The sequence below is a fragment of the Salmo salar genome, chromosome 04 (genome assembly GCF_965601325.2).
Source record: "Salmo salar chromosome 04, fSalSal1, whole genome shotgun sequence".
NCBI classification, from domain to species: domain Eukaryota; kingdom Metazoa; phylum Chordata; class Actinopteri; order Salmoniformes; family Salmonidae; genus Salmo; species Salmo salar.
The window spans coordinates 31,878,751-31,897,260 of NC_138294.1; the positions used below are offsets into that span (position 1 = coordinate 31,878,751).

The following is an 18,510-nucleotide window of genomic DNA, read 5'->3' on the forward strand; positions in this document are numbered from 1 at the left end:
TGTTCCATTAGCTTGCTGTTGTTAGCACGTTTGAATGGTGTATCCAACTACTCTGCCGTGCGCGCCACAGCCGTTTCAATTTTTTATTTTTTTTTCCCATTTAGGTTCGTTCAAACATGTCAAACGTTGTATAACATAAATCTTCAGGGCCTGTTTCAACAAGAGAGCCAATAAGATTCGAGGGGGATGATTTCATTGTGTTTCAAAACGTTTCCAAAGGTGGGGGTAGACAGGGCCGCCGGCGTCATAATGGTGATGGCCCTCCCCCTGTGACCAATTTCCAACGCGTCTCATTCACTGAGTTTCGACAGTAGAAGGCTCAAAACACTTTGTAAAGACTGGCGACATCTTGTGGAAGCAATAGGAAGTGCTCAATGAACGATATCTCACAGTGTGAATAATAGGCAACGACGTGAAGTTGAGTCCACAATTCAGAATTCCACTTCCTGGTTCAATCGGTCTCGGGGTTTTGACTGCCATATGAGTTCTGTTATACTCACAGACACCATTCAAACAGTTTTAGAAACTTTGGGGTGTTTTCTATCCACAGGTATTAATTATATGCATATCCTAGCTTCTGAGTCTGATTAGTAGGCCGTTGACAATGGGCACGATTTTTTTCCAAAATGCGCTGTGGCGCCCCCTATCGTAGGGTAACGTCAAGAGGTTAACACCATCCATATTGGATTTCTATTTGCCATATATTTTTCAACTGTGCTGTGATGTTTCACAAAAGTTCTGAACCTTTCTATTCTCATTTCTCTAGAGAATGTAAATTGAAAATATTTTATTTTGCTAAAAGTATTCCTATATTATTGATCGATTGACTATGACTTTTCAGAAAGCCCAGTATTGCTATCTGCAGGGTTAGCTCCAGGTAAATGTTGCAATTCTTCAGCCATTCCTGGACCTGTGACCAAAAACAAGTTACATGTGGACAGTACTAAAACAAATGATGTAATGATTCTGCCTCTTCGCAGCAAAATCTGCAGAGCTGGGAAGGTTGTATCCCCCATATAAATAACATTCTATTGGTTGCAAGAATTTTGTACAATAATTTAAATTGAACAATTCTATGTTTTGAATCCGGCGTCGTTTTGCGTTTCAGTTCATAGACCATGTGCCAGAGGGAGGTGTTTAGTCCCAGGATCCTTAGCTATGGTGTTGAACGCTGAGATGTACTGTAGTCAATGAATAGAATTCTCACATAGGTGTTCCTTTTGTCCAGGTGGCAAAGGGCAGTGTGGATTGCAATAGAGATTGCATCATCTGTGGATCTGTTGGGGTGGTATGCGAATTGGAGTGGGTCTAGGGTTACTGGGATAATGGTGTTGATGTGGGCCATGACCAGCCTTTCAAAGCACTTCATGGCTACAGATGTGAGTGCTACGGGTCGGTAGTCATTTAGGCAGATTACCTTAGTGTTCTTTGGCACGGGGACTGTGGTGGTCTGCTTGAAACATGTTGGTATTACAGACTCAGACAGGAAGAGGTTGAACATGTCAGTGAAGACACTTGCCAGTTGGTCAGCGCATGCTCAGAGTACACGTCCTGTTAATGCGTCTGGCCCTGCGGCCTTGTGAATGTTGACCTGTTTAATACATTTTCAAGTTCATAACTGTGCACTCTCCTCAAACAATAGCATGGTATTATTTCACTGTAATAGCTACTGTACATTGGACAGTGCAGTTAGATTAAAAAGAATTTAAGCTTTCTGCCCATATCAGATAGGTCTTTGTCCTGGGAAATGATCTTGTTATCTACAACCTCATGCTAATCACATTAGCCTACGTTAGCTCAACCGTCCCGCGGGGGGACCGATCCTGTAGAGGTCAAAGGACTTACTCACATTGGCTACGGAGAGTGGGATCACACAGTCGTCCGGAGATAACTCTACCAGTCCTATTTATGATATAATTTATGAAGAATATACCTTTTTTTTATTACATTTTTTATCAATTAGTATATTTGAGTTTAACCACAATATTTGTGGAAGTATTTGTTCTGTCTTTTCTGGTGGATTAAATTGAAATTGCAACCAACTTTCTATGTCTTGTTTCAAAAATAGCGACATTTGGGAGATTAATTCCTTTCCAAATAACTGAAAGTGAGAGGTTGTAATCTGAATAAAGGGAAAAAGGCCTTTCTTGAACATAGGGTGAGACATTCTTACTAATTTGCTAGAGAATCAGTTCGGGTTTTAAGTATAACTTTTGTATAACTGAAGCCTTTAGTGAGAGGTCTAATTGTTTAATATTTTATCATTTCTGCCCTCCGAATTCATATTCATTATATATATAATTTTGTCTGGCTTGCCATTCCAAATAAAGTGTAATATTTTTTTCTCATATAATAATAAAAAAAACAGTTTGCTAGTTTTAGGCAAGACCATAAGCAAATAGGTAAACTGGGATATGACTAAAAGTTAATCAGGGTGATTTTCCACACATATAAAGGTATTTACCTTTCCATGGTAGCAAGATCTATGGTAGCAAGATCTTGTCTATTTTTGCTAACTTTCTATTAAAATGTATTGGAGTGAGATTATTTATTTATTTCGGGATATGTATACCGAGTATATCCACATCACCATCAGACCATTTTATTGGTAAACCACATGGCAATGTAAAAGTTGTATTTTTTTGTGATCCAATACATAACATAGTACACTTCTCATAATTTGGTAATCCAGTGAAGTTAGAACAAATAACTAGATCCTCTATGAGGCTGTGGAGGGATCCAAATTGTGTATTTAAAAGAATACGTGAATCATCATCATACAATGATACCTTTGTGTTTAAGCCCTGTATTTCTAAATCCCTTGATATTATTGTTGGATATGATTTTAATAGCTAACATTTCGATGGCCATAAAAGATAGATATGCCGATAGTGGACAACCTTGTTTTACTCCTCTTGACAGTTTAAAACTGTATGAGAAATAGCCATTATGTATGATTTTACACCTAGGGTTACTATACATGATTTTAACCCATTTTATAAGAGATTCTCCAAAATTGAAATGTTCCAGTTATATACACCACCATTCAAAAGTTTGGAGTCACTTAGAAATGTCCTTGTTTTCCATGAAAACATGCATGAAATGAGTTGCAAAATGAATAGGAAATATTGTCAAGATGTTGACAAGGTTATAAATAATGATTTTTAATTGAAATAATAATTGTGTCCTTCAAACTTTGTTTTCGTCAAAGAATCCTCCATTTGCAGCAATTGCAGCCTTGCAGACATTTGGCATTCTAGTTGTCAATTTGTTGAGGTAATCTGAAGTGATTTCACCCCATGCTTCTTGAATCACCTCCCACAAGTTGGATTGGCTTGATGGGCACTTCTTACATACCATAAGGTCAAGCTGCTCCCACAACAGCTCAATAGGTTTGAGATCCGGTGACTGTGCTGGCCACTCCATTATAGACAGAATACCAGCTGACTGCATCTTCCCTAAATAGTTATTGCATAGTTTGGAGCTGTGCTTTGGGTCATTGTCCTGTTGAAGGTGGAGATTGGCTCCAATTAAGCGCCGTCCAAAGGGCATGGCATGGCGTTGCAACATGGAGTGATAGCCTTCCTTCTTCAAGAGCTCTTTTACCCTGTACAAATCTCCCACTTTACCACCACCAAAGCACCCCCAGACCATCACATTGCCACCACCATGCTTGACAGATGGTGTCAAGAAACTCCTTCAGCATCTTAATTTTTTCTGCGTCTCACGAATGTTATTTTTTGTGATCCGAACACCTCAAACTTAGATTTGTCTGTCCATAACACTTGTTTCCAATTTTCCTCTGTCCAGTGTCTGTGTTCTTTAGCACATCTTAACATTCTCTTTTTATTGGCCAGTCTGAGATATGGCTTTTTCTTTGCAACTCTGCCTAGAAGGCCAGCATCCCGGAGTCGCCTCTTCACTGTTGACATTGTGACTGGTGTTTTGCAGGTACTATTTAATGAAGCTGCCAGTTGAGGACTTGTGAGGCATCTGTTTCTCAAACTAGACACTCTAATGTACTTGTCCTCTTGCTCAGTTGTGCACCGGGGCCTCCCACTCCTCTTTCATTTCTGATTAGAGCCAGTTTGCGCTGTTCTGGGAAGGGAGTAGTACACAGTGTTGTACGAGATTTTCAGTTTCTTGGCAATTTCTCTCATGGAAAAGCCTTCATTTCTTAGAACAAGAATAGACTGATGAGTTTCAGAAGAAATGTATTTGTTTCTGGTCATTTTGAGCCTGTAATCGAACGCACAAATGCTGATGCTCCAGATTCTCAAATAGTCTAAAGAAGGCCAGTTTTATTGCTTCTTTAATCAGGACAACAGTTTTCAGCTGTGCTGACATAATTGTAAAAGGGTTTTCTAATGATCAATTAGCCTTTTAAAATGATAAACGTGGATTAGCTAACACAACATGCCATTGGAACACAGGAGTGAGTTTCAAGAGAGAGCATTACAGGTATAGTTCAACCCCCCCAAAAATGACATTGTTTTTCTTACCCCTGTGAGTAGCCTATGAACAAGGTAACACAGCACTCCATGTCCATAGACCACTTAAATAGGGTAGGGAAACCAATGTGTCATTTCGTAATTTGGATGAAGGATCCCTTTAAGTCTGTCTTAGGTTGTGTTAAAGGTGAGTTATAAGATGCTTGGTCCAGACTAATGACGTTGGATGTCCTATAAAGATGTGGCTGAGAAAAGCACAAGAGGACATAGTAGGACACACTCTGATTCAACATTCTCTTTTCACTCAGATGGTTTGTGGCAATAGTGGCCCATTATGAATCAGAGTGAACGGATCAGTGCAACGGAGAAAGGGGTTGATTGCAAAAGTGCTTAGAAGTGCTAAGAAACATCCTTCTCTGTACAAACGGACAGATATCCTCTAAGTGTAACCGTACAAAAAATGTGGCCGTACAAGACAATGTATGGAAGAATAATTGTTATTGCGTCTGACAGGCCTACAGCAGGTTGAAAATTGGACCAACATTGGCGAAAAGGAAATACCATGGAAAATTAGACCAACATTTATCATTATATATATATAGCCAAGGGTGAAGGGTAAAACTATGCTTACAGAGGTAGTCTATTGGTGGACACAACCTGCTAAATTGGACAAGCCCTCACAATGTCTTCTTTCAAATAGATGATGAGAGAAACAAATGGCAAAGCCCCTCTCGCTATTGGCCAAAGTATTCTCAAGACCTATCAAGAATGTGAAATTTAAAAAAATCCCCTCAAAGATAATATCGGGCAGGCCTATTTTTCCTGAGCTAATTATTTCCTTTGGCAAAGCAGAGCTCCCTCCCACCTCCCACCTCTCCCCCACCACGGGTATGGGGATATTCTGAGTGGCATCATGGGAAAAAAGCACAACAACATATTAGTCATGGGGTATGTCCCAAATTGCACCCTATTTCCTATACAGCGTACTACGTTTGGCCCATATGGCTCTGGTCAAAGTAATGCACTATGTAGGAAATGGGGTGTCATTTGGGACTAATCTATACAGTAGTCTCGTTTTGCTTGGAGTCAAAGGCCTCCTTCCTTACAACATCTGTTCAGTTTGTTAAAGAATTGAGTTTGCATATCTACAGAATAGGGTTAGAGTTGTATTACTAATGTTTGTAATGTGTATCCTTTATCAAGGTTTTTGTTACATTACTGTACACATTGGATACTGCATATAGTATATGACTAGTTTATCTCCTTAAGGTAGAGACATTTGGCCTCAAAATGTCTTGTTTGTTTTGTTCCTCGACTTTAACAGCACACAAAGTTGATATTTTCTCAGTTTTAGATTAGACATATGGACAGCACTGACATTTTGTTTATAGGAAAAAGTCAAACGTTGGGCTGACTGTTTAAATTATTTTCTCTTGCTGTCAGTCTGTCGCAGATTCTCCACCACATTAACACTGACATTCCTACAGCGATAAGGCTCGTGGAAGAAGTGTAAAACATGATCTCTTTTGAACTGCTCTCTATTCCTAGAATTCGAGGGTCACTCAACATTTGAGTGGTGAGGTGATGACATTTGAAAGACTTTGGTAACTGAGGCTGTGTGTGTGTGTGTGTGTGTGTGTGTGTGTGTGTGTGTGTGTGTGTGTGTGTGTGTGTGTGTGTGTGTGTGTGTGTGTGTGTGTGTGTGTGCGTGTGCGTTTGCGTTTGCGTTTGTGTGCGTTTGTGTGTTCGGACAAATTCTGAAGCTTGTGTTCCAACACAAATAGATATGTCATGCGGACTGGAGCCACAGAAACGTAGTTATGAGCATCATCAGTGTCACATTTCTTTAGCCTAAGATAATGACAATGCCTTCAATGGTTGCTTATTGTGGATTTATTGTTGCGCCCTGTCTTGGTCATTGCCTTCCTCGCTATGTCCACTGTCAAGAGGTTACCAAGCCATGTTTCTCACTTCATTCTACCAAGCCATTGCATGCAAAGGCTAGCTCAGAGACATGGAGAGGAAAGGCAGAGAGGAAAGGCAGGTTTTGAGAGAGAAGGGGGAGAGAACAAAAAAACAAGAGGGGTATTGTACGTGTGGAATGGTGCCATCTTTACCTCCTCCCTTCCCCCCCATCCTTTTTCTTCCCCCCATCCTGGCTGTTGGGCGTGTGAGGAAGAGGGGGGGGGGGGGGGGGGCAAACCCCCCACTCTAATGAAGTTCAATTACAGCTGTCCTAATGGCAGTGGACCGTTAAGTTCTTGGGGTCAGCGGCCTGAATACCACAATTAGAGTTACCCATCTCTCTTAATAGACTCTCTTTCGTGCCGATGAAATTTAAACATCATTTCACTTTCTAAATAGTGCTCTTGGAATACGTAAACATAAGCACAGTGAAAGAGATATGTAACTTAAAAGTAATTGAATCAGCGTTGGGGAGCTGGGGACTGAGGGACTGGAAGTTGGAGGGCTGGAGGACTGAGAGGCTGGGTGGTTGGAAGGCTGGTGCTGGAGGGCTGGGGGGGCACAGCTAGCCTGGCACAAGTAGCAGAGCGTGCTGGCTGGGGCCGAGCCAGCAGATGCTATCAGCCAACCAACAGCAAAGTATGCACAATAACATTCCGGGGGATTGGAGGAAATTAAATCTAAGGAACTCAAGTTGATTAGTAGGTATAGTATGTTATGTGTAGGCTTATACAAAACAAGGCTGTGGTGGCTTGCTCTATATGAGAAGAATGTTACAAACAATGGTCCATTGACACGGAAATCCCCAATGGTTTTAAACACACTTTTCTGGCTAAACCTAACACCTGTGGTGCGAAAAAGGATTTCCCATTAAAAGAAAGCCCAATTGCAAAGTTAGTAGCTGTCCTCTAAAAGATGCCTCCCTCTCTAAACTATATGGTGCCTGACTCAACTCCCCCATTGTTCCAAAAGCAATGCTTGCCAGAATATTGCTATTAGAATTACCCATCTCTAAAATCTTTTGTCTGTCTTGGGGGCAAAGTCCATTTGTTCTATTGTTCTGTTAATAAGAGTTTAGAACTGAGGCCAAAAAATTGAGCGCTGGGTGGAACTGGTTTTCTAATGAAGTGCTTTGAATCATTTTCCTGATACATGCTGTAAACAATGGATGAGAAGGGATGATGTATAGAGGTGTGTGTGTGTGTGTGTGTGTGTGTGTGTGTGTGTGTGTGTGTGTGTGTGTGTGTGTGTGTGTGTGTGTGTGTACGTGCGTGCGTGCGTGCGTGTATCAGTGGAGACTCCTCGGAGGAGGACGGGGAGGACCGTACTCCTCAGTGAATTTCATAAAAATGAAAATGTTAAAAGATTTTAAAAGTTTTCCTTTTTAGATAAAACTATACATCCTCCAACCTATCAGAGCTCTTGCAGCATGAACTGACATGTTTTCCACCCAATCAAAGGATCAGAGAATGAATGAGATTAAGGCTAGAGCTGCCGCTTTCAAGGAGCTGGACTCTAACCCGGAAGCTTATAAGAAATCTCACTATGCCCTCCGACGAACCATCAAACAGGCAAAGCGTCAAAACAGGACTAAGATCGAGTCGTACTACACCGGCTCTGACGCTCGTCGGATGTGGCAGGGCCTGCAAACCATTACAGACTACAAATGGAAGCACAGCCGAGAGCTGCCCAGTGACACGAGCCTACCGGACGAGCTAAACTAATTCTATCCTCGCTTCGAGGCAAATAACACTGAAACATGCATGAAAGCACCAGCTGTACCGGAAGACTGTGTGATAACGCTCTCTGCAGCCGATGAGAGTAAGACCTTTAGACAAGGCCGCAGGGCCAGACGGATTACCAGAACGTGTACTCAAAGCATGTGCTGACCAACTAGCAAGTGTCTTCACTTACATTTTCAACCTCTCCCTGTCCGAGTCTGTAATACCAACATGTTTTAAGCAGACCACCATAGTGCCTGTGCCCAAGAACACTAAGGTAACCGGCCTAAATTACTACCAACCCGTAGCACTCACATCTGTAGCCATGAAGTGCTTTGAAAGGCTGGTCATGGTTCACATCAACACCATTTTCCCAGAAACCCTAGACCCACTCCAATTTGCATACCGCCCCAACAGATCCACAGATGATGCAGTCTCTATTGTACTGCGCTCTACACGCCCTTTCCCACCTGGACAAAAGGAACACCTATGTGAGAATGCAATTAATTGACTACAGCTCTGTGTTCAACATCATAGCAAAGGACCCTGGGACAAAACACCTCCCTCTGCAACTGGATCCTGGACTTCCTGACGGGCTGCCCCCAGTTGGTAAGGGTAGGTAACAACACTACCGCCACGCTGATCCTCAACATGTGGGCCCCTCAGGGGTGCGTGCTCAGCCCCCTCCTGTACTCCCTGTTCACTCATGACTGCACGGCCAGGCATGACTCCAACACCGTCATTAAGTTTGCTGTTTACACAACAGTGGTAAGCCTGATCACCGACAACAACGAGACAGCCTATAGGGAGGAGGTCAGAACATGGCCGTGTGGAACCAGGACAACAACCTCTCCCTCAGCGTGATCAAGACAAAGGAAATGATTGTGGACTACAGGAAAAAGAGGACCGAGCATGCCCCCATTCTCATCGACGGGGCTGCAGGGGAGCAGGTTGAGAGCTTCAAGTACCTTGGTGTCCACATCACCAACAAACTAACATGGTCCAAGCACACCATGACAGTCGTGAAGCGGGCACGGCAAAACCTATTCCCCCTCAGGATACGGAAAAGATTTGGCATGGGTCCTCCGATCCTCAAAAGGTTCTACAACTGCACCATCGAGAGCATCCTGACTGGTTGCATCACTGCCTGGTATGGTAACTGCTCGGCCTCTGACAGCAAGGCACTACAGAGGGTAGTGGGAACAGCCCAGTACATCACTGGGGCCAAGCTTCCTGCCATCCAGGATCTCTATACCAGGCGTGTCAGAGGAAGGCCCAAAAAATGGTCAAAGACTCCAGCCACCCTAGTCATAGACTGTTCTCCCTGCTACCATACGGCAAGGGGTACCGGAGCACCAAGTCTAGGTCCAAGAGGCTTCTAAACGGCTTCTACCCCCAAGCCATAAGACTCCTGTACTGCTAGTCAAATGGCTACCCAGACTATTCGCATTGCCCCCCCCCCCCCCCGCTCTCTCCACACCACTGCCACTCTCTGTTGTCAACAATGCATAGTCACTTTAATTAACTCTACCTACATGTACATACTACCTCAACTAACCTGTGCCCCCGCACATTGACTCTGTACCGTCACCCCCCGTATATATTGTTATTTTTTACTGCTGCTCCTTAATTACTTGTTACTTTTATCTCTTATTCTTATCCATATTTTTTTAAACTGCACTGTCGGTTAGGGTCTTGTAAGTAAGCATTTCACTATAAGGTCTGAACCTGTTGTATTCGGCGCATGTGACTAATAAGATTTGATTTGATTTGAATCTAGTACTGAAAGAATAAGCTACTGCTAGCTAGCACTGCAGTGTGTAACATGTGGTGAGTAGTTGACTCAAAGAGAGAGAAAGACAATAGTTGACCAGTTTTGAACACATACAGTACATTTCTTCCAAAATAAAGGAGAAGCAAGAGAGAGATAGAGACAGATTTCATCTTTTCTATTTATTTTTCACTTTCAATTTCAATTACTTTGCTAGCAAATGCAGCTAGCTAGTTTAACCTACTCAAACGCCCTGCTCAAACAGAGGGATGCTATATTAGCTATCTGGTTACACTGGAACTCTTCCAAGTCAAAGTAAGCTTGGTTTTACTAATTTAATGCCTCCGGGGCCCGAAGGTGTAAGTGCTGAACTGCTTACTGACTGTACACTGTAACTTTACTGCATGATTGTAGCGTGTTTACAAACGCTTTAGTTCTAATAACTATGTTTACTATGACTTTACTTTAGCTAATTTAAGTGATAATGCCCGAGAAGCCAGTGTTTGGAGGATATATTGGCACGGTGTTGTTAGACCCGAGACAAAGTTGAGGTCCAAACACTGGCTTCAAGGGCATTATCACTTTTTTAAAATGAGTTACCAACATATTCAATTAACAATTGACATATTTTCCTTAAAAACGTTATTTTGATTAATTTATTCATACTATTTCATCCTTCCACAAGATATAGTTCCGACACAAATCTAAGGTGGCTACCCAAGCCGGTTGGTCGTACGTTCTATCGGTTCGGTTACCAGAGACATGACCAAGTCGTTCAGTCTTATTGTTCTGTGTCTATGGACGCGACCCAGTCATTCGTTCTAAATGTTCCATTGCCATACTGGCTGGCAATGTTCTTATCCCTTGCTTGCTAGCAAGCTAACTATGGCTAACTTACAGGTTTAGCATATGTCGTGCGTAATTGTGAGTAATTGTGAATTTACTCAGTCTGCTACGTTTATCTTCCAGAGACAATAGTGGTCATCTCCGTACGTTTACAGTAGGGGCAAAAAATAAAAACCAAAATCTCAGAATTCCAGATTTAAAAAGACCGTATTGTATTGGCAGTTTGCACGCTGCCCGCAACCTTCTCATAATAATTATGCACTTGGAGGAAACTTGGCACCATCCCTTTGGTGAAGCATGGTGGTGGCATCATCATGCTGCAGGGAGGTTTTTCAACAGCAGGGACTGGGAGACTAGTCAGGATTGAGGGAAAGATGAATAGAGAAAAGTACCAAGAGATCCTTGATGAAAACTTGCTCCAGAGCGCTCAGGACCTCAGACTGGGGTGGTTTACTTTCCAACAGGACAACAACCCTAAGCACGCAGCCAAGACAACGCGGGAGTTGCTTCGGGACAAGTATCTAAATGTCATTGAGTGGCCCAGCCAGAGCTCGGACTTGAACCAGATCGAACATCTCTGGAGAAACTTGAAAATAGCTGGGCAGCGACGCTTCCCATCCAACCTGAACCTTTTTTGAGAGGATCTGCAGAGAAGAATGGGAGAAACTCCCCAAATACAGGTGTGCCAAGCTTGTAGCATCTTACCGAAGAAGACTTGAGGCTGTAATCACTGCCAAAGGTGCTTTAACAAAGTGCTGATTAACTTCTATGGGCTACGTGGGATGCTAGCATCCCACCTGCGGGACACAGCCAGTGAAATATCAGGGCTGCAAATTCAAAAACAACAAAACGCCATAATTCAACTTTCTCAAACATACAACTATTTTAAACCATTTTAACGATACACTTCTCCTTGATGTAACCACATTGTCCGATTTCAAAAAGGCTTTTTTCAAAAAGGCTTTACAGCGAAAGAAAAACATTACATTATGTTAGGAGAGTACATAGACAAAAATAATGACACAGCCATTTTCCAAGCAAGGACATGTGTCTATAAAACCCAAAACACAGCTAAATGAAGCACTAACCTTTGACGATCTTCATCAGATGACACTCCTAGGACATTATGTTACACAACACATGTATGTTTTGTTCGATAACGTTCATATTTATATCCAAAAACTGTATTTTACACTAGCGCGTGATGTTCAGAAAATGTATTCCCACCAAAACTCCCGGTGAATGTGCACATCAATTTACAAAAATACTTATCATAAACGTTGACAAAATATATAACAATTATTTAAAGAATTATAGATAGACTACTCCTGGTTGCAACCGCTTTGTCAGATTTTAAAATAGCTTTATGGAGAAAGCACATTTTTCAATATTCTGAGTACATAGCTCAGCCATCACAGAACATTATACAGACACCCGCCAAGTTCAGGGCAACCTAAACTTAGAATTAGTATTAGAAATATTCTCTTACCTTTGCTGATCTTCATCAGAATGCACTCCCAGGACTGCTACTTCCACAAGAAATGTTGTTTTTGTTCCAAATAATCCATATTTATGTCCAAATACCTCCGTTTTATTCGTGCGTTCAGAGCACTATCCAAAGGCAAAACGCGCGAGCGTGGTACAGGAGACGAAAAGTCTAAATGTTCAATCTTTATGTTATTTTTAACGTAAAATTGCGATAATATTCCAACCGGACAATAGCGTATTCATTCAAGGAGAAAAAGAACGAACGGCACACTCGCGTGACCACGCATATCCAATCCCTTTGTCCACAGGCAGTCCACTCAGTAACTGAGCTCCTATTATCTGCCCAGTAACAGGAGAAGGCTGAAACAACTTTCTGAAGGCTTTTGACAGCCAATGGAAGCCTTAGGAAGTGCAACGTAACCCCACAGATACTGTAGTTTCGAAAGGGATTAGAAAGAAGAACTACAATTCTCAGATTCTCCACTTCCTGGTTGACTTTTTCTCAGGTTTTTGCCTGCCATATGAGTTCTGTTATACTCACAGACACCATTCACACAGTTTTAGAAACTTCAGAGTGTTTTCTATGCAAATCTACTAATAATATGCATATTCTATTTTCTGGGCCAGAGTAGTAACCTGTTTAAATTGGGGATGTTTTTCATCCGGCCGTGAAAATACTGCCCCCTAGCCCAGACAGGTTAAAGGGTCTGAATACTTATGTAAATGTGATATTTCTGTTTTTTGGGGGGATACATTTGCAAAAATGTTTAAAAACCTGTGTTTACTATGTCGTTATGGGGTATTGTGTGTAGATTGATGAGAGGAAAAAACAATTTAATAAATTTTAGAATAAGGCTGTAGCATTACAACATGTGGAAAAAGTGTGGTCTGAATACTTTCCGAATGCACTGTATGTCCATAAAAATTATGCTGATTCATGATTTTGACTGGCTGAGAAACACTGCCTGCCTATCTGTCTCGTTCTGACTCCTGACACGTTCATTACTATGGGACAGCTGGAGATCGAATTTGAATATTGAAACAATGTTGCAAATGTCATAGACAGACAGCAATGTTTATACACATTTCCGACGTTGAAAACTAAATGTTAGTCTAAAAGATATGTGAGATAATGTCTAGATGCTTTTTATAGTGGAGATCAAGTTCATACATTCCCTGGCAAGGCTGATGACACAGTGGATTGCGCAGTCAGATGGAACAGAGTAAATAGGCATTTGAATGTCTTAGACTTTGGCGGTGTGTTGTGGATTGAACTCCACAAGCGAAGTGAAAAGGTAAGAAGAGGAGAGCGCATAGATGCGAGAAGGAATACAACGTGGCTGCTTTGAAAGGGAACTGTGTTTACGTGTGATCAGGGGTGTATTCATTTAGCAAAATTCAGTTGAAAAACGTTTCTTAAACGGAAGCAAACAGAACAAAACAGGGACAAACTTTCCTGAATTTGACTAATAGAAACTCTCTGTTTGCAACTGTTGGACTAATGATTACACCCTAGATCAGCTAGATGCAGGCAAGTGTGCAAGGCAGTATTGAATGAGTCACTGTCTGTCCATGTGTCATTTTCTGTCACCTTAAAATGTTCTCTCGACCAGTGTGCACCTACATTGTAAACTTTCATTCCTAGGCTAGGTTGTAGCAACCTCATGATGGGTATAGGGACATTTTTAGTATCATGTAGTAACCTAAACCTATCGATGTTACATTGAACTGGGTGAATGGAATGTGAATGAAAGCCATCCAATATGCTGTAAGAGAAATAAGGCCATGCTCATGAAAAAAAAGATGTGTCCTCCCTCATCTTAAATGGCACTGACCGCCATTGGTGTGTACAATGTGTGTGTCTTTCTTACTTGACATCACACTGGGCAGAGACGTCAGATCAACATATAGTTTAGATTACTTTAAATGTAATTGTTTTTTTTAAATGTAACATGTATTTAATTAGGCAAGTCAGTTAAGAACAAATTTGTATTTACAATGACGACCTACCCTGGTCGACGTTTAGCTAATTGTGCGCAGCCCTACGGGACTCCCAATCGCGGCCAGATGTGATACAGCCTGGATTCGAACCAGGGACTGTAGTGACACCTCTTGCATTGAGATGCAGTGCCTTTATACCACTGCGCCACTCAGGAGCCATGAGTTCTCAACTAACGTGAATTCAACAAAAAAATGTCACCATGTCATTGGATTTCGGTAAAAATTTGGGTGAAGATAATATGAAATGCTCTTAAGTTGATCCAATCAGTTTTCCATGTTGATTCAATGTCATCACATAATTTTGTGGGGTTGAAATTACGTGGAAACAATGTTGATTCAACTAGTTTTTGCCCAGTGGGATGTTATCCTAAATGGCTCCGCTATGCCCCAGTCTTTCCCATTGATGCTCCTTATAAAACCTATTACCTGACATAATTAGTGGCATTTGATTTCCTCCTGTTATGCCTCTCATCTCTACACCTGACCCCATTTCACCGTTAAAGCACCTTTCTATTCATTAGCATTTTATTGACCGTCTGCTGCTCTGTGAGCAAGACACCTGTTTGTTTCTCAAATCATCATCAGCCAAAGGTTCTAACACATTGTTTTTATTGCTGTTTGATTATCTGTATAGTATATTGTGTTGTGTATCTATGTGTTGTGTATTTACACCTTCTACTCCCTTTCGACTCCTTTTTCTATTGAGCTGTTGTTGTAGAGAAATTCACTGTAAAAAAAACACCCACAACTCTAGTTATTTCAACGAATTATTATTAAGTAACTGGTTACACAGCCTTTTTTCTGTTTCCTCAAGTTGTCTGTTCAAGTGTTACCTGAACAAAAATCATTTAGTTGGTCCAAACCAAGCGCCAACTTGAGAAAACTTTGTCGTTCTCATACGTTCATTCAACTAGAAACTATTATTTGGGAATCTTAACTTAAAAGGGCTGTGCAACTGATTACACACAGCTTTTAACATGAAATATTTTCAATTTAGTTGATTAAATGGTGCATGTTCATTTATACAGTAATTATGATTCAACATGTCCTCACCACCGCTTGGTTCATGACATGCCAATCTTCCTGTTATGCCACCATGTCTGTGTCAGCTATCAGTTCATCTGACTATTCTCTCATCATTGATTTCATTTACTTATTTAAGCAATTACATTTTTTCTGTATAGTTGTCTAATGTTGGTGGGGCATATTATATATTTTAATGTGACTCCTTAATCACTATGATAAATAAAACCGTTTTTCTTGAGTGTACTTTTATGTCAAGACAGAATTACAATGGCTTGTTTTTGCTCTTCAACATACTGCTACAAAACAGTAGGGCTATAAGCACAACTGATGACGCCATTGAAGGATATTTTATGTCTATGGACTGCAAACAATAAATAGATGAATTGCACATGTATATAGGCATATGAAATATCGGACTTGTAGTTATGTTTGATGATGCCGGATGCCACAATTAGAACTATTCATGATTGGTTTAAGTACAGTATTACAGAGCATATGTCGTGCGTAATTGTGAGTAATTGTGAATTTACTCAGTCTGCTACGTTTATCTTCCAGAGACAATAGTGGTCATCTCCGTACGTTTACAGTAGGGGCAAAAAATAAAAACCAAAACCTTACAATTCCAGATTTAAAAAGAGCGTATTGTATTGGCAGTTTGCACGCTGCCCGCAACCTTCTCATAATAATGATGCACTTGGAGGAATTTCTAAACATCCTTGTTTAACGTTCCATATTCTAAATAGTGCAATTCCATATGTAAACATAAGCACAGTGAACAAGATAGAACTTAAAAGTAATTTAATCGTATTTGAGTTATATGGACACGTTGGATAGGCTACATCCTGGCAGCAGTGAAGTGCACACTCGTCAAGCATTACAGAGAATCCTACTGATTACACACGCGAGCGCACACACATATTTACAGAATCTGTGACACATATTTTACATATGGTTAAAAAAAACACAGAAACAATTCAAATGTAGCCTCAATAAATTGCACTTTAAACGTTGATAATCAAACCAACACTTACCCAGTGGTAAAACAAAGAAAAACGGTAGCCAACACAGGATGAACATCCCGACGACAATCGCCAGGGTTTTGGCAGCTTTCTTCTCCCGGGAGAACTTCATCAAGCGCACGGACAGCGAACTCCGGAACGGGTGGTTTTTACTCTTGGAAGTATCCTCCAGCATGCTCCTACAGTGTATCCTAAGCACCACTTCTATCGACTTATTTCTTTCCCGTTTGACCCCCGCTTCTAAACTCTTGGTAGTCCTCCGGGCCACCACGTAGACCCTGAAATACATCACTAGGATGACCATAAGCGGGAGGTAGAAGGAAAAGAGCGAGGAGAAGAGGGCATAGCCCGGTTCTTCGGTGATGCTGCAGACACTCTCGTCGGTCGGCGGCGGTTCCTTCCATCCCAGCAGCGGTCCTATGGAGATGACCATGGATGAGACCCAGACCAACACCAGAATGACGGCGGCTTTCTTCTCCGTCATGATGGTGGGGTATTTGAGGCAGTGTTTGACCCCGATGTACCTGTCTATGGAGATGATACAGAGGCTGAGGATGGACGCGGTGCAGCAGAGAACATCCACCGCTGCCCAGATGTTGCAGAAGACCCTGCCGAACACCCAGCATCCCAGCACTTCCAAAGACGCGGAGAAAGGAAGCACAATAATGCTCAATAGCAAGTCCGCTATGGCCAGGTTGACTATAAAGAAGTTCGTTACGGTCTGTAAGTGTCTATTGCATAGCACCGAGAGGATAACCAAAATGTTCCCAACGATAGCCACCAAGATGAACATGGATAGAAAGACCCCGACTGCAATGACCTGGGGGTCCAGTGTGATGTTCGTGCAGCTGGTGGAGTTGGTGCTGTTGTCTGTGAATAAGATTTGGTCCAGGAAAGATTCGTTGAGAGCTTTTTCAAAATATATTCCATCATTGCTTTCGTTCATCAAATTAGAATATGTCATTTTGAAACTCCATAAAGAAAACTTTATAGTTGGATTCCAAGGCAAAACAAAGTGTTATTCATAATGTTTTTGTTCAGTGTTGTTTGTTTCCAATATTAAAAGAAAACGAGATGAAATGGAACATTCTTCTCACACATGTGAATTGTCTTCAATTTATAAAAAGCTCCAGTGGTATCTAGATTGTTTCATCTATTAAATGCGTATTTTGTTCCCCAACAAAAATAAAACTGATGCGCAATAACAGCACCATCCCTCTGTCTGAAAATGCAGGATCAACTATTCCTTTTTTTTTTTTTAAACTGAAGACCGCTCCAGCCATGGATTTTCTTGGAGTTCCTTGAGATTGTAAAACTGTCAGAAAATCTCAAATGAAGTATCTGTAAAAATATTTTTGTTGCTCAGTAGCACCGGATGGTCTGATTCTATTCCACTGGCGGCATTCTTTTAGTGAGAAGTCCAAACCAAACCAGAGTCGCAGCCTGCCTAGGACCCCAGCATCTGAGCCCTGCACTCCTCCCTAGCAAGTGTATTAAGTGAGACGTCGCATAATAACTGCGATGCCACAAGAGGGAGTCGCGCCCGTCTCTACACACTCAACAGGCATTCCAATGTAGCCGGTAGTGTATAGATTTGACCCATAGCCTAATATTCAGTTGATGTTTAGACTACTTCAGTATTACATCACTGACATATACAACCTGAAGCCAGACTACATGCAAACTAAACCCTTCAGTAGAATATAATACACTACATCTCATTCAAAAACATGGGCATTAATATGGAGTTGGTCTGCCCTTTGCTGCTATAACAGCCTCCACTCTGCTGTGGGGACTTGCTTCCATTCAGGCACAAGAGCATTAGCGAGGTCGGGCACTGATGTTCGGAGATTAGGCCTGGCTCGCAGTCGGCATTCCAATTCATCCCTATGGTGTTCGATGGGGTTGAAGTCAGGGCTCTGTGCAGGCCAGTCAAGTTATTTCACACTGATCTCAACAAACCATTTCTGTATGGACCTCGCCTTGTGCACAGGGTCTTTGTCATGTTGAAACAGAAAAGGGCCTTCCCCAAACTGTTGGCACAAAGTCAGAAGCACATAATCGTCTAGAATGTCATTGTATGCTGTAGCGTTAAGATTTCCCTTCACTGGAACTAAGAGGCCTAGCCTGAACCATGAAAAACAGCCCCAGACCACTATTCCTCTTCCATCAAACTTTACAGTTGGCACTATACAATGGGGCAGGTAGCTTTGTCCTGGCAT

General features: G+C 41.6%; 1 protein-coding gene across 1 annotated transcript in view; it reads right to left on the reverse strand.

Moving 5' to 3' along the window:
* LOC106602762 (alpha-1A adrenergic receptor) overlaps window positions 1-17,777 on the reverse strand; it is a 32,420-nt gene extending 14,643 nt beyond the window's left edge. The window contains exon 1 of the mRNA XM_014195602.3: window positions 16,301-17,777. Coding sequence (XP_014051077.1) covers window positions 16,301-17,252 — 952 coding nt within the window. The 5' untranslated portion in view covers window positions 17,253-17,777. The remainder of the gene's footprint in view (window positions 1-16,300) is intronic.
* Window positions 17,778-18,510: the final 733 nt, after the last annotated feature.